Source organism: Ricinus communis, chromosome 7, assembly GCF_019578655.1.
Source record: "Ricinus communis isolate WT05 ecotype wild-type chromosome 7, ASM1957865v1, whole genome shotgun sequence".
Taxonomy (NCBI): Eukaryota; Viridiplantae; Streptophyta; class Magnoliopsida; order Malpighiales; family Euphorbiaceae; genus Ricinus; species Ricinus communis.
Genome location: NC_063262.1, coordinates 6,695,231 through 6,712,369, shown reverse-complemented (window position 1 = coordinate 6,712,369; position 17,139 = coordinate 6,695,231). Strand labels below are relative to the sequence as shown.

The 17,139-nt window shown below is 30.2% G+C and overlaps 2 protein-coding genes across 2 annotated transcripts; one reads left to right on the top strand and one right to left on the bottom strand.

Annotated features, from left to right (window-relative positions):
- Positions 1-2,016: 2,016 nt before the first annotated feature.
- Positions 2,017-3,557, top strand: LOC8278060 (transcription factor MYB92). The gene is made up of 3 exons (XM_015727633.3): positions 2,017-2,282; positions 2,380-2,509; positions 2,615-3,557. The coding sequence occupies exons 1-3, from the start codon at positions 2,150-2,152 to the stop codon at positions 3,402-3,404; spliced, it is 1,053 nt and encodes a 350-aa protein (XP_015583119.1). The 5' UTR covers positions 2,017-2,149; the 3' UTR covers positions 3,405-3,557.
- Positions 3,558-14,117: 10,560 nt separating this feature from the next.
- LOC8278062 (probable serine/threonine-protein kinase WNK10) lies at positions 14,118-16,775 on the bottom strand. Its single transcript, XM_002532792.3, has one exon. It carries the CDS (start codon positions 16,290-16,292, stop codon positions 14,229-14,231), a length of 2,064 nt encoding a protein of 687 aa, XP_002532838.1. The 5' UTR covers positions 16,293-16,775; the 3' UTR covers positions 14,118-14,228.
- Between the last annotated feature and the right edge of the window lie 364 nt (positions 16,776-17,139).

The window sequence follows — 17,139 nt, the reverse complement described above, 5'->3', positions numbered from 1 at the left end:
CTACTATTCCTTTTAATTATCAATGAAATTGATAAATCATGGATATATATAGAGAAAAAGTAACATTTTTATATTTCTCTTTTTCACTTTCTATCTTTTGTCATACTCCCTCGCACTTATTTTATTTCTGTTTTTGCTTATTCAATTATTTATTTATTTGTTATCACTTATTAATTATTATATATTATAATATTTTTTCCTGTATTCCTTTCTTCTTTTTACTGCTTAAATTTCTCTATACCCATTAATAAAATTAAGATATTAAATTCTTTTATACTTAAAAGTACTTCTCTTTTTTAATTATATTAATGTGGGTTGGCAAACCTTACTAAATTCTTATCTTGAATTTTAATTTAGTAGGTCTAAATTTTTAATATCTCATTCTTTCTCTTTTTCTTTTTTTTTTATTTGGTTAGTTTTGATGTTTATTTTATTTTATTTAGTTTTAAATTTAAATTTAAATTTTTTCAAATGTTAGTCATTTTGGATTTTTTTACTGTGCTTATTAAATTCTTATATAATCTCTCATATATCCTTTTTTTTTAATAATTTTTATGCCCAAACTAATAGTTTTATTTTTAAAATATATTTTAACTTTTATTTTTATAAATATATAAATATTTAAAGAAAAATCTTTATTGACGATTTTAACAGATGGATGCTTTTTTATTTTGTTAAAATTAGAGAAGTGAATGATGGATAATTGACAATTTTTTAAAAAAGTGTTAACAAATTATCGATAGATTACTAATGAATTCTTTTAATTTTTTAAATAATATCAAAACATTATTTATGGATTATTCATAGATTTTTTAATAAAAAATCCCAATTGATTATCAATAATAAATCTATCTTTAAATTGCTTCTTTTATAAAAATTAGAATCATTTTACCTATAACTAGATAACAATCTATTAATAAAAATATTGTTGATAATTATCGAGAGTTTATTTTTCTGTCAATAAATATTTCACCTATAACTATAATTATTAACTATTCGTATTTGTCGCTAATCTATCATAAATGAGATTATCGATGAATTTTTTGGTGATAATTTTAATTATATAAAATACAAGTATGAAATTATATAAATAAAAGTTTTGATTAGAAATTATAATGTGCCATTGACACGTCAAATGACCGTTATAAGTAGAAATATAACATCAAATTACAAAAGATTGTTATTGCAATAATTGACAATGTCCCGTAGTATACAACATTAAATAAAGAGACCAGTCTACGGTGTATGACACTAGAGCTTTGAAGTTTCTGGGTGAGGATTTAAATTATATATAGAATGTTAAAAGCCTAAAGATTTAGAAAGGAAACTTCCACATTTCTCAAATGATCCGGGGCTCGTTTACCGTTTCTGATTTGTCTTGGTTCCTGCATTACGAGCTACCGTGTAATAAAACCTTGTAGTTAGCTTGATTTGTCTTTGGTTCTTCCATTACGAGGTAACATGTAAACAACGATCAGCCTTGGTGTATATGTCCCTGCTTATATACCAAATCGTTAAATAATAATATATATTAATTAATTTTAAATAATAAAATATGTTACAATTATCTAATTTTAAAATATAAAATATTTATATATACATGTTATTCTCCTATTAATTGTGGTAAATAAATGAAGTGTTGTATATATTCTTGACCACGAAACTCTCCTCAAACTATATGCCTAGTCCATTAGATTAACTTACATCACTAGTCATGTAAATGAGCTGAAACCTCACTTATTCTATAAAGTTGACCGACTTAAGTAAGTAAGTTTTCTTTCTTTACTTTTTACTTTATTATAAATTTTTCATAATGGATTTTATTTTTGGCATTTTCCATATTATAATTAAAAAAAAAGAAAGAGATAAACCCAGGCATGTAATTTGTCAAACAATGGGATTGTAGTAATTCACCTAAATTTTTATTGTATATGTTGAAGGGTAAAGTTGAGATTTCATCAACAGAGAAGGAATAGTAGTTTTCTAGCACATGGCAGCATATCCTTGTTTGGGGTTGGTTAGGGGGACAAGAACAAAGATTGTATATAAATAGTGATCCTTCAGTTAATGGTTGGATTGGAGGGAGGCAGCCAAATCTCAAGGGAAGGGAAAAGAAAAAGAACAAAACTAACAAAAAAAGATAATCAACATGGGAAGGTCTCCTTGCTGTGATGAGAGTGGCCTCAAGAAAGGTCCATGGACTCCTGAAGAAGATCAAAAACTTGTTAAACATATTCAAACTCATGGCCATGGCAGCTGGAGAGCTCTCCCTAAACTTGCTGGTACAGTATTATGTATTTTCTATTTTTTTCTATCTATCTGTCTACCCCTTCTTCATTACTACATCCCTTTCTAACAAGTACTAGATTAATTTTGCAGGTCTTAACAGATGTGGGAAGAGTTGCAGGCTAAGATGGACAAACTATTTAAGGCCAGATATCAAGAGAGGAAAATTCTCCCAAGATGAAGAACAAACAATTCTCAATCTTCATTCTGTACTTGGCAACAAGTAATTCAACTATATAACCTGTTTCTTACTACACCTTATAATGGAATATATTTGTTTGTAATATATTGATTATTAATGTTTCTTTTTTCTTAAAAATTTCACAAGATGGTCTGCAATTGCTAGCCATCTACCAGGACGGACAGACAATGAAATCAAGAATTTCTGGAATACCCATCTCAAGAAAAAGCTTATTCAGATGGGTTTCGATCCGATGACTCACCGGCCTCGAACCGATATCTTTTCAAGCTTGCCTCATCTTATAGCTTTGGCTAACCTAAAGGAGCTCATAGATCACCGCTCATTGGAAGAACATGCTGTTAGATTACAAGCAGAAGTTGCCCAAATGGCTAAACTCCAACACTTACAATATCTACTCCAACCTCAAACTCACATTCAGCCTCCAGCTGCTTCTGTTGCAACTATTTCAGACAATAACACCATAGTTTATTCTGCTTTCAGTGACATGGAGACTTTCGGTCTTTTGAATTCACTTGCTTCAATCAAAGATATCCCAGTTCCAAGTTCAACAGGCCAGTTGGACTTATCCACAGTTACCTCTCTTCCAGGACTGGTCAATTCTGATTCTATCACTTTCTCTCATCTGCCTGACTTGCAAATCCCTTGCAGTAGCAGAACACCATTATTAAACAAAAATAAGAAAGACAGTGATTCTACAGTAGTTCAATCTCCTCCTGATCAGTTTACAGTGTTTGGCAGCTCACCTACTTCTCCATGGATTCCTTCAACATCTTCGACTCCATCTCCTCCTTCAAATATTGCTCCTGTTGAAATGCACACTTGTTCTAGTTCAAGCTATGGTGATGAAAATGAAGAAGCTCCTATAGTCTGGCAAGATCTTCTTCTTGATGACCCTTTGTTTCATCAGATTGCTTAGACCCCTTCTTGTTAGATTATCTGTGAAAAAGGTTCGGAGTTCACTTCACTATGTAATATTTTAGAACATCTACACTGTCCATCACTATATGCCATATATGTACACATTAACACACTGCATTTATGAGAGTGGATAACATCGTATGCTTCTTAAGCTAAGATATTGCGTTTTTTGGTGATTATTTGATGCTATTTCTCTTTCCCTGGTTCATTTCCAACTAAATTTATGAGACTGACTGATTATGAATTAAAAGATTTCCCTGTTTGGAGTCCATGTGGCTACAACAGTGATCTAGATCAGTAAGCGTCAAAAGGAAATGGATTATAACATATTTCATGCATTAAATTAGTATTATCGTATGGTTCTAGATTTTCTGATACATTGATTTGTTTTATTAATTTTTCATAAAAGATTTCCTTATACCTGGAAAACGTGTTGACATTGCAATTGATATTCATTGAACTCACCCACTATCAATCATATAATTGCAAAGAAATTGTAGAGAACTTTTCTTTCTTTCCCTTTTATTTATTTATTCCTTAAATATAAAAACACTGGAATCTTACAAGGAAGAATAGTTAGTAAAATTTCTCTCATTAAATTGGGATTAGCTGTTCGCATATTCAAAACTAAATTGAATTTGATTATGTAGAGGTTACAGGTGGCGGCAGTACACACAATCAGAAGTCATAATGTTCACATATATATGGGAAAATATGTCAGTTTTTAATTTGCTTTCTGGAATGTTCTTGGCTACATTAGTATACTAACTATTGAATGAGTGACATACTTTTATTTGGATAATAAAAAAGTGACTATCATTTACATGCCACTCATTTAATAATAGAACATATTACAATACCGAAAGTAATTAAGAAAAAAGCTTTTAGTTTAATATCTTAATTTAGTAATTAAAATTTTGGGAATTTAAAATTTTATGTAAAGTCAGTTATAGAGTTTTATTGAAGGGCTGTAAATTGTACGGATAGTAAGAGAAGCAGGATTGAGATTTCCAGGTTTATGAATCTGTAATAATCTGCTGGTTATCCCTGTTGTTTTTGTAAGTTTTTGAGCTGATTTAAGTTCATTTGGTTTATTAATAGAATAAATGCAATTGCATTTAAATAAACAAATCAATGTTCAGGGCAAGTGAGGATCAAGCCATTGACCAAACCCTTTTGACATACACAAGCCAGCCAGCCACTCCAGACCCAAGTATCTTTAGAACTCCATGTCGATCACTATCTTTCTCATTTCTCAATTCAATTTTCCTTTCAATTTTTCTAATTTCATAGAGTTATTACAATGAAAGATATTCCATGTCATTATATATTCTTATGTATTTATTACTAGTCGTCTGAATATTATAATTTTTTTCTGTTGTTTAATATACCAATTTAGAAAATGTTGACTGAGTAAGTACTATTTCAAGAGTTTTAATGCAACTATATATTTAATATGTAAATTCGATATCTTAATTAAATTAAAAGAGAATTTTACTATTTATTTTATAAGCACATTTTTAAATAAATCTTTTTATTAGTCTTCTAATAAAAGAAAAAAAAATAAAAATAAAAGAGAGTTTTGACCAAAGTATCATGTCAAAAAGCGACGCAAAGGATCTTTCAATGATAAGAGGGACCCCAGGTAGTTGGGAAACATAACAAGTTGGAATTATATACGATCCCCACCAGTGATAATAGACAGATTGCTGCTAACATCCTTCTTTCTTGCCATTCAGAAGTTGGCTATAATCCTTAATTTATCAACTATTCAACATTACCTGCTTTTAATTTTCAATTACTATTATTAAGTTTTAATATCGTAATATTGGAACTTTTAATTTTAAAAGTGTTAAAAAAAAAATAAGTGAATAAGGCAAAAAAACTGATGGAACTTAAATTAAATATTTTAATTTCTTTTTATTATCAAACTATCTAATTTAAGTAAGATATGACTTTGACTCTATTCAATTTTGGTACAATTTTCAGGTTTTAAAAAAAAATTTAAAACAAATATAAAAATATACATATGAGATAGTAAAGGTCTCTTTTAATTTAACTAAATTTTTGAATTCGATTTTAACTCGATGTTTTTTTATTGGTTTACTATTGTTGCAGAAATTATAAATAGGATCTTTATTATTTTTTTCTCTAATGGATATATGACTTTCATCATTTTTTAAAATCTCCACAATTAGCATAAAGGAAATTAAAGGGAAGCAATCAAATCATGCACTACTGTTGGATTTTTTATTTTTCTATTGAATTTAATTAATAATGCTAGTTATGTAGTAAATCTATTTTCCCCTTTTTTTTTTTACCAATAGGATTGTATGCCTATGCTGGTATATATTATGGGTTCCTATGGTATCCCACTTTTTAACTGGGGTTAGCTCTTGATTGTTAATGTCCTTTTTTTTTTTTTTTTTCACTTAAAAGGTGATGTGTCAATGCTTATGAAGCTTGCTTAAAATATATGCATAACGTGTTATAAATTAACAAGAAAATTAATGGCGATGTGTCCAAGGACGATCTTTGATCCCAGACCTTCCATCCAATCCATGTTAGGTTTGTCAAAGATTTTGAATTTGACTTTATTCCATTAATCATATGTAATATATGTTTTCTTTGTTTTTCTTTTTTCTTAAATCTTATTTAACGGTTAATTGAGTGAATTGTTAATTATTGTGCTAAGTTCACTCTTTGTGTCTAATAAAATAGTCAATATGCTTCTTAGAAAAGTAATGAGACAAAAGGAAAAAAGAAAAAAAATAGAATTTAATCAATAAAATGAACACTATATGCTTCTTAGTTATCATTGTGATTATATATGAGTAAGTTTATTGTTTTTGTTAAATTATAAATGTAGTTTAATTCATAGGGGTCTAACAGACTATAATAATAAGTTACACAATAACTATATATGATTTTTATTATTAAAATAATGAATTACTATTAATATTTGTAGATGGTAATCAAAGAAACTAAAAATTTACAGTTTTTCTAATTTTTATATTAATCAAATTATTTTGTTTCTCTCAAATTACTTCTTAATCGAAAATATATTCTTTCATTTATCTTTTCCAATCCTAACAAAAATTATCGATTAAATTAAAAATAAAACTTAGGAGTCAACTGCATGGTATTAATAAGCATTGCTAGTGTTTTATTAATATTAAAAGGTAGAAAAAGGTTTACTTGAAGAAGTGACTGAAATATCAATATTGTTGTGGATAGGTTGATCTAATCCAAGAAAAAAGGTTTTAACTGAAGAGTAAAGTTGAAGGATGTTTAGAATAAAATAATTAATCTGCTAATTAAGTAATCAAGTAACCACTGTCGATGATAGGGTAATTAATTTTGAAATAAATACTAATTTATCATTAGAAAATGTATAATCATTAACAAAAGAAAGAAACCTAATTGCCACAAATTCCCAAGTGAGTAGGTGGACTGTGTTCCTTTTCTAACAAGGGATTGACTATGAACCCATCTAGTTAATTAACAGACCCATTAACCTAATTAATTAATACTTAATATGAAAAAGTTTTTTCTTTTTTTTTTTAATTTTATTTTCTCTTCCTTTAAAAAAAATTAAAAAAATTCAAAGACTTTTTGGCCTGTTATACTAATAAAAATGGCACTGTATGGTCTCTTGAGTGTAGGCTAAACTTAGAGCTGGTGTTGACAGGGGGAGTACAGTCATAATTGTCAAAGCACGTAAGATAAAAATTTTATTAACTGTTTTATCAACTCTTATGCAAAGTCAATTTGTAACAAAGAAAAACTAAAATCTGTGGCATAATGCTACCCTTTTGGTAACCAATTAGATCCCTTCTTTTCTTCTTTATCTCTTTTATTATTATTATTATTATTATTATTCACTTTGAGAGTGTCGGGACAAGCTATATGAATAACCATATATGTAAGGTTGGAAACCGTTTCCATAATATTAATGATTTGTGCTAAGAATCTTCTCCGTCTGTTTATTGTTATAATACCATTACTGATATAATTATATACTTAATTTTTAATTTAATTATTTAATTTCAATTTGTTTCATAAAAATTATTCTTATCTCACGTATTATAATCACTATTAACTATTCTCTCATGGATGCGATTCAATTTTTGAGAAGTCTATTGACATAAGTATTAAAAAAGATATTTCAGATAGCAACGGTAAAGACAAAACAAATTTAAACGAGGATTCTGAGCAAAATAATGAACCTAATAAAAGTAAAAATAAATGATATGAATAGAAAGATAAAAATCATATTCTGAATTTGATGATGATAGGAACATTGAACCGGTTGAAATCTAAATTAGAGTCAAGTGACTTTTCATGAAATAAATTGAAAGTAAATAATCACTATATAATTCAAATTAAAACTAAGTGCATAATTAAGTGACTACTAATATAATTATCTCCAATTATATCTCAGTTGATTTTCTTATACTTGTTAAAATCTTATTCACATCTCCTACTCTTCTTCTTAGAATCAAATATAAACGTATAAAGCTGATACTCATTAACGTCCTTATATCTCATAAGTTGTAGTATATAGCTCCTATATATCTTTTTTCTTTTTCTTTGAAGGCTCCATTTTGTTTCATGAAAGAAAGTTTAAATTTTGACAAAAAAGATATCCACAATCATTCAATTAATTTTGTAAAGTTTGGAAGATAAACTCCATGACAAATACCATTCTTTTTTATCAATTAAAATTATTTAAATGTCTGTATATACAGTAACTTGATGCTGTTGTGAATTTTGATTGAATATAATAGGAAATTATATGATAACATATGTTAAAATCATATTGAAAATTTTGAATTATTCAATTCTTAATTTATAAGAATAAAAATGAGTCCATGCTTCAGTTTTTTCATATTCTTTTTTTTTTTTCTTCTTCTTCTGTGGTTATTGTTACTATTTTAGTGTTGGGATTTAACAAGCTTTTTGGCTACAAAATATAGAAGTGGCCTTCAACATCTCATTAATTGGTAATCTCTCCCATTTGGAACTCTCAAGTCCAAACCATTTTAGGTATCTCAATCATGTTTCTTCTCATCTTTTTCGTAATACAGATGGGCCCTTCATTTTGGTTCCATAACCTGACATTGACAAAATTTATACGTAGCCACTTGCTTCCCTATCAACAAATTATAAAATAGTAAAACATTGTCGCTTAAGTCAATCTTGCAAGATGTTCTTCTGAGTACCTCTACTATGACTTCATTAGCTACTAGGAAAAAGAAAAAAGAGATTCCTAAAGAGTGTTATACTGTTTGACAATTAGCCATTATATGGCCTAGGCATGAATGAAGAGTTGAAGACAAAGACAACACTGAACCTAAGATAAGACAATGTCAAGATAAGTGAGCATATGATATCAGATTGAAGACTTTTTAAGGTTAATCTGGGTGTAATTTAATCTCGGTGTTATTTGAACTCCCAAGACTTCTACACTGGATGTAGTCAAAAGGTTCAGGAGATATAATTATATATATATATAATAACAAAAGTGATTTCAATAATTACACAAACACCAAGAGAAAGAATTCCAGGCTGCTTGATCAATCAATATATTAGAGGATAATAAAGAATATCTTAAGATCAGTTCAATCAAAATGAAGGCCAGTAAATAAGCCAGCTTTTCAAAGGTTTCGGTTATACAAGTGAGATCATGTGTGCATATTTTCTTCACTTCTTTCTTTTCTTTTCTTTTCTAATGAACTTAAAAATAATATTTATTTCTTTCAACAATAATATTTGTTGAATTTATTATTTCGGATTGAGAGAATCAACTGATGAAAGAAAAAAAAATTCTCAATCTAAAACTAAGCAAAGAAAAGAGAGAAAAATATAAATAAAGAAGAAAAAAAAGGGTCGAAAGGAGTCTAACATACATGACTAGCATAAATCTAACAAAATTAAAATTTTCCATTTATTTATCACATAATTTATAGTCTTAATTACATATAGTAAAATAAAAAATACAGTACTAATGAAAATCAATTAAATACATGGTATATATAAAAGTTGATCCATGGTATATAAAAGATCTTAAATTAAAATTTACAATATAAATTAACTCATCCTGTTCTGTATGCATCTGCTTGATTAAGAACGTTAATTCTCCAGGTAAAGATACTAGGTTTTTTATTTTTCTAATTATGCACTCAGACCCTGGTGCAGTCCAATTTAATACAGCTTTTCGAAGAATAGGCTATAATAATATTTTGAATTTTTATTTTTTGGATTTTAATTTTTTCTTAAATTCTAAAATGAGTGGTGAAAGAAGCTATATATTTCTTATAAAGAAACTAGATGCGAAAATTCTTAATCAGCCTTATAATTTAGTCTCTAGAAGTAATTTAGAACTTGGGGTGGTTTTAGAGAAGGTGAGTGACAGAGAAGTTGATGTTGAGTTCTTGAGAAGTTCTAAAGACTTTTTTTTTTGCATCAATGTTTTGGTTTACAATGTTCCACTTGGAAAATTGAATGCCCAACAAATCTTTTTATAATGGCAAAATAAGAGTAGCCAGAGTCATTTCACTTTACTATTGCAAGTACAGAAAAGAAAAATTAGTGGGACTAATGACCATAATGACAAAGCAATTCAGATTTGAAAGGATTTTGTTTGCTTATGCCTATGCCCGACTGTATATAGGAATTATGAGAAATTCCAAAAGCATGATCATTGAGGACGAATATTTGTACATCAAGCTTCTAATATCTAGAGAAAGGAAGATTATTGGCTAAATGTTCCATAAAATTCGTGGGCATATGCGTATGCAGACAAAGAATTAATCAACAATGGTAAGTAAATATGTAGTTGGTGGAGCAAGGAGTGGACTGATGGCGGCTAGTATATATAATAAAACATATATGTGTTTTCCAATTATTGTTTTAGACTCAAATCAAAAATAGGTAATCAATTGAATTACTTGCAACTTTTGCTAGAATGTCTCTGGTGTGGTGGGGGCATATTAATCAATCATGATTATGTAAATTTTCTATGCTAAGCAAGAACCAACTTTGATGACGGAATTTAATGCCAATAGCAGGGCAGGAGGATGCAAGTCTAGTAATTAAATAATAACATAATGAAATCATCCATTAATAATTGCAGTCCTTCTTTGATAAATATATAGTTTCTGTTATTTGGTGCATTAGATTATAAGCCTACATCTCTCATTCTACCATCTTCTCAATAACTAATTATAGTATATTTGTATATGCATTTGAAATTTTTAATTAATCAATTTACTAAATCCATTAATCTAACTTAACATTTAAATTTTTTAATTTAATATAATAGACATTGGAGTTTTAGATTTTTTTAATATCGAAACACTTTTTCTTTTAAAGAAAAAAGACCGACTTCATTCATTCAAAAAGAAAAACTAATGCTATGGATGCCTCATTAAAATAATCTTCAAAAGAGTGAAAACCTTGAAAGGAAAAAGAGTGCACACCAAAACACGGGTACAAAGAGCATATAAATCTAAAACAAATCTGCCAATGCAAGGTAATGAACCCACATCGGGGGTTCATCCTCAAGCTAAAGCCTCTAATCATCAAGTCTCAAACCAAACTTAATTAAAGAGTCAACAATAGACTTACAACCTTTCGTAACAGCAACAAAAGAATAAGATTGAAATAGACTAGTTAAAGATAGAATATCAAATAAAATCACATCATACTCTGAAAGGCATTGTCCATTATGTAAAAGAGCCACCGCACTAGCAGAATCGGACTCGACAACCATCTCCAATAAAACCTCATTCTAGCAATATCCACATATCTTCTCGAATGGCTAGAAGTTTTGCCATAAGCTCAGAAGCCACTCGTTCTTCCTTCTTTAAAATAAACCAATAAGGATTGTTCACTATCGCGTACCACAACCCCGAGACCACACAATCCAGTCGGCTCCATAAATGAAGCATCAACGTTCAACTTTAGATGGTCATGAGGAGGAGGAGGCTACCTGTCACTTGTTGTATCCGGAATATGATGGAAACACTTTTAATTTTTAATTTGATATAATATATATTAAAATTTATTTTTTAATAATATTTAAACACATATAAAATACATATAAATTTGTTTGAAATGTATTAAAATATTATAAAGAATTATATAAAAGTGTCTCAAAAAAAGGGACTAAATAACAAATGTTTTAACCCATAAATATGAATTTAGCCTAATTAATTAGGTTGGTAACGATAAACATCAACAGTGGCAAAATGTTCCATACCATCAAATTACTATACGAAATAGAGAAAGCAGGATTTCAGTTTCTGTAGCTCACTAATCAAACTACCAACCTTAAAAGCATTAAAATTAGAATTTCCTGTTAAAAATATAAAATTATTTCTGGGGTTTTCCTCCCTATTTAAATTTTTGAGGGAATAGTTCTTTAATTTATTATCAAAATATACATTATCAAAAAGTTAGAATTTAATCATTGGCTATTTTTATATTGTTAATTAACGCTTTAAATTTATCGGGTATTTATTTGCGAAATTATTTTAGAAATACAAAATTATTTTTAAAAATTTCACTTAATAGCTTGAAGTTTTAGGTAAAGTTATATATTTTTTGACATTTCAGCTAAACACTTTTGGGTGCTTATTAAAATTAAATACATCTTTGTTGAAAAGAATTAAATAGTATGTGGCAAGGAGAACTAATAAAAATCAATCTTAGAATATTTTGTTTCTAAGAAGTTCATAGTCTGTTGATGTGTATTTGAAGCAATATTCTTCTCCATTTACCTAATCTTGCCAATACAGAAGAACGAGGCTGGTGGGCTTGGATTAAACCCACTTAAAAGTTTATATAATTTCCTCCTTTTTTTTTTTTTTTACCCTATGGAAAGTTCTAAAGGATAGAGTTTAAGCAGGAAAGCAAATAAAAGCAGCAGTTGCGTCTTTTAGGTATCACTACCCATCACAGGAAATCTTCCATTGTAGAAGCTGAGACTAAATTTTAGAAGTGTTGTATATCATCAATAATTTTAATTAAGCTATTTATGTATATATTAGGACTAATTAATACTTGGGCCAAACAAAGACCAAATAAGTGTAAGTTAGTATTAACAATTTGGGAATAATTGACAGATTGGGCTGTTTTTCCTTGGTAATATAGATTTGAATTGATGAGGAACGAGTGAAATGTATAGCTTAACAAATAGAATTAGGCTCAGACCCAATTAATATCTAAATGACCGAAATTAACTACTGGTTAATTGAATTTTAAACCTTATAAATTATTTATATCTCTTATTTTTGAATGATATGAAATTTCTAATGCTTGAACTATTCCATGGCCTTTATACAGCAAAGCTAGTATGTGAAAATCAAGGGAGAGCCAAGTGTTAGTAATGTGAGGAAGTGACTGCAGTTTGCGTGAGAGCAAGTGCTCTTTATAATGCCAATATAGAGAGAAAAATAAAAGAGCAGGATATTGAGGAAGTATGTATGTGAGTTATGGTAGTGTTTGAATTGTAATGCTAAAATAACAAATCATTTGTAACCCCAACAGCAACTCCTGACAATTCTGCATTTTAAGTACACAGACAAAATTCAAATCAAGGATCAAATACTCGGTGGCTAGTCCTAATTAGAGCTATTGGTTTTCGGCTTGATGATTGAGTATATGTCTTGTAATGCAGGATATGCAAAAAAAAAAAAAAAAGATACTAATTGCAGTGTATATTATTATTCAACTCACCTTATCGCAAAAAAAAGAAAAAAAAAATTGAAGTTGAGATAGCATGAATGAAATCATGAACACCATATAAAAGGCTCAAGAGGGGTTTCTTGACCCACAAACTGAGCAATTGTAGCCTTGGCATCAGCCATTTCACCATGGATCGTCACATTCAGGGCCGTGATGGCCAATGTTGCAGAAGCAATAGTTATAGCACGACTACAATGGCCGCTGGAGAAATGGCCTAATGCATATGTATCATCACCATCAAAGCTAGACGCCGTGATACTGCTATACCCACTACTGAAAGATAATATTTCAAGCTCATGATTATATGAATATAATTACATAGGCTCCTGCTAGCTCTGCAATTATCTAATCAATTAAGCATCTACATTAGCTACATAACATCGCAACATAAAGATATAGTTTGTCAAATAAACAGCATTAATTTGGCCTCACTCAAATGTCAATTATCACTGCCTAAAATACTGTGGACCACTTAGATCCAGCAGCCATCCAAATTTGTCATAAACTAGCTAATGAGTAGATAAAGTATTTCAACCGCTTGTTATAACATCTGTAAATTCTCTGTCAACCCATTGATTCCTGCCCATAGCAGATAGCTCAACGGCACATAACTGGGAAAATAGAGAAGTAGCTCAAACCAGAAAAACCAACATTCATATCAGCAACATAAAATTCTCATGAGCAGCCAATCAATTGAAATAATGGGAGTCAAGCATATTGTCAGCAAAACAGAAAAATAATGAACATATCACGCAATCAAATCCATCCCTATGACCAAAAACAAAAAAAAAAGCAATCCTGAGAGATGGAGGTGGGAATCACCAACAGAATTTAAAACAGGTGAGGCAACATTTGGAACTAAGCAACAAAAATCATTTGGCCAAGGAATTTGCTTATCTAAGAAATTCCTGAAGTTTCCGTGCTCTGATTTGGATCGACGGTAAGTAGAGAGCATAGATATATGAATTTTGATTTATTGAATATATAAAATAAAAAATAAGCAGGTTCTTCTAATGATTGTCATCAGCAAAGCAAAAGAAAATAAAAGAGATCAAGAAATCCTAAAACATCAGGTGGCAGGTAATTTTGTCGTCGTTATCCAGTTCTCTTTGGCGTTTCTGATTGCTTCCTCCTTCATCCTCAGGAGTTCTTGAAAGCATTGACTATAATACATATCAATCGAGTTGAGCTCCATCTTTAGCTCGTCTTGCTCATCTCCGTTGGCTAGCGGCAGAGAAGTCCCTGAACTTTCTGGGTATTTGTCATCGTCATGCATCATTAAAGTTGAAACAGAACCAGATGTATATTCAAAGGAACTGAAGTCAAAAGATCCCAAGGGCTTGTTACTGTTGGTAGCTGACGTGATTGTGGAGTCTGAACTAAAGGAATCTCGAGTCTCTTGACCCTTCATGTCAGGCAAAGGCAAGAAACACTGTTTGCTAATTGCCTTGAACATTGCATCAATTTGTATACTTGAAGTTGAAGAACTTCCAACTTGTCTCCGGCTAGGAACAAGCGTCATTGTCAAAGCATCAATCATCTCCGCAATCATAGTAGCCACATCTTTACTGGAAAATTCAAGTTCTCGAAACAGATCAAGTTCCTCGGTCATCCCTTCAGCTATTGACAATGAAGTATCAGAATCAAAATAAAAAGAAAATTCGACTTTCCTTGATTTACTACTTTGTACCTCGATAATGTGCAGAAAACATGAAACTGTATTATCATAAGTTTGCTCCCCGCTTAACCTGAATTCAAACTTCTCAATGGACCTCTGAAATTCTAAACTTGAAATCTTCATTCCAGAAGAGGAACCGTTTGGTGCATTTGAAGTCGAGGAAATTCCAAATGATTTACTCCAGCCAGGAGCAAGCTTCATTATCAGGGCATCGATCATCTCAGCAATGACGCCCACATCTTTATTTGATAAATAAAATTGTTCATTCATCTCTTCAGCTATTGATAATGAAGTATCAGAATCAAGATAAAAAGGAAATTCGATTTTGTTTAGTCTACCAGATAGCTGATCGACAATGCGCAGAAAGAATGAAACTGCATTGTCATCAATTTTCTCCCCTCTTAACCTGAACTCAAACTTCTTAACAAGCCTCTCGATTTCTAAAGCTGAAATCTCCAGATCCTTTCGGACGCCTTTTATACTGGACCCCGCCATTAGATTCTTAAGGTTAGTACCAGTGTTTATGATATAAGATGCTGATTGTAGCAAGCTTGGTAACTGCAAAGAAGCAGAAATTTCAAGTTCCTTTGAATTCCCAGTTGCTAGAAAAGGATCATTCAAGAGCTCTATTGCAGACAATCTCTTAGAAGAAGGAACTAAACACTTCTCTATAAATTTCTGAACTTGGGGGTCATGCACTTTACCAAGAGAAGCAGGCTTTATTCCAGAGATAACCTTCTTATATACTTGAGCCTTATTCTTGCATTCACTATAAGGATATCCACAAGTAACCATCTCTAACACACACATGCCAAAAGAATAGATATCTACAAGTTCATTATATTCCTCATCTAAATACAACTCAGGGGCCATGAATTCAGGAGTACCTATCATAACAGTTGGTGCCGTAGGCTGATTCGGATTCATCACAAGTGCTAGTCCAAGATCTCCAATTTTAACTTCCCCATTATTTCCATTAACAAACACATTGTCACACTTCAAATCGCGATGTATGATAGGAGGATTTTGACTGTGCAAATAGTGTAAGCCTCTCAGGATTTGCCTAGCCCAGTTCTTGATAGCTTTGATATCTACATTCTTATGCTTCTTACGATAATTGCTTAAGGACCCAGATGTGAATAACTCTGTAATTATGTTAATATTCTTCTTCGTATCATCAATCCAAGAGTAGAAGAATTTCATGATATTTTCATGTTTCAAGGACTTGAGCAAACTGACTTCTGATGAATATAATCTAACAAGTTGGTCAGGCGAGTTTAAAGCATCTTCTATATTAACTTGATTCCAAGCAACTTCAGTTCCATTAACTTCATCAAAAGCTTTATATACAGTCTTGAATGCACCTCTGCCTAATATCTCATTATATCTTAGGTATCGGCCGGTCGGGTCTTTCTCAACGTACTCATCGTCATCTTCACGTAAACCCAAATCCATCACTGTGTATTACAACAAACTTGTAGTAGTTTTCAGAGACAACGCAATCAAAAGCTGTTCAGAGAATGCTGCACAGGCGACCAAATAAGAATCGAGGGCCGATCGCAATCGGTACTGGCTTCTGATGATCGAAACACTCATCAAGAATCACGGCGATTCTGATAGTAATAAAGAACACCAAAACCTAAAGGAAAAGCAAGTTACAGGATTACGTGGGTGTAATCGGACTAGGAGATACTAATTGTAATCGTAACAAATTAGGATGCTTTTATATAACAGGATTAAACTCTTCTGAAACGAAAAGGTAAAGATAAAAACACCACCACAGTTTAGCCCAATCTAACCGTTTTAAGTCCGACTGCATTTGTATTTGGGCATGGATTTGAGCCTTTGGTTTAGTTTAGTTTAGTTGGATGACAATTTTTCTTTTTAGCAAAAAGATACATGTTAATTTTTTTTTTTAAGAAAAATCACAAATTGAGCATTAAAAATAAGTAAATCATTAATTGTTTTTGTTAATTAGTAAAATTGATTTTGTTAGAGGGGTGTGATATGAAATAAAAGAAAATTCTTTTATCTACTCTGGATGCATAATATATACTGTATGAATAGATATGAATTATACTTATTTATTAATTTTGAATAATTGAATATGTCAATTATATATTTTAAAGCTAAAATACTAATATATGTACATATGTCATTCATTTATTTATTGTGATACATACATTTAGGATTCTTTAGTTCGTACAAATTAAAATATAAATAGAAATAAATGACTTTCATATTGATATTTGATTCATCAAAAATCACTTCAAAATCAAAATGAGATTCTCCCTTTAATATA

Excerpts from the sequence above, each read along its gene's own strand:
- LOC8278060 (XM_015727633.3), top strand. The coding sequence starts at position 2,150 with ATGGGAAGGTCTCCTTGCTGTGATGAGAGTGGCCTCAAGAAAGGTCCA. Across the intron at positions 2,283-2,379 it reads AGCTCTCCCTAAACTTGCTG|GTCTTAACAGATGTGGGAAG; the intron begins GTACAGTATTAT and ends TTAATTTTGCAG. Across the intron at positions 2,510-2,614 it reads CATTCTGTACTTGGCAACAA|ATGGTCTGCAATTGCTAGCC; the intron begins GTAATTCAACTA and ends AAATTTCACAAG.
- LOC8278062 (XM_002532792.3), bottom strand. The coding sequence starts at position 16,292 with ATGGATTTGGGTTTACGTGAAGATGACGATGAGTACGTTGAGAAAGAC.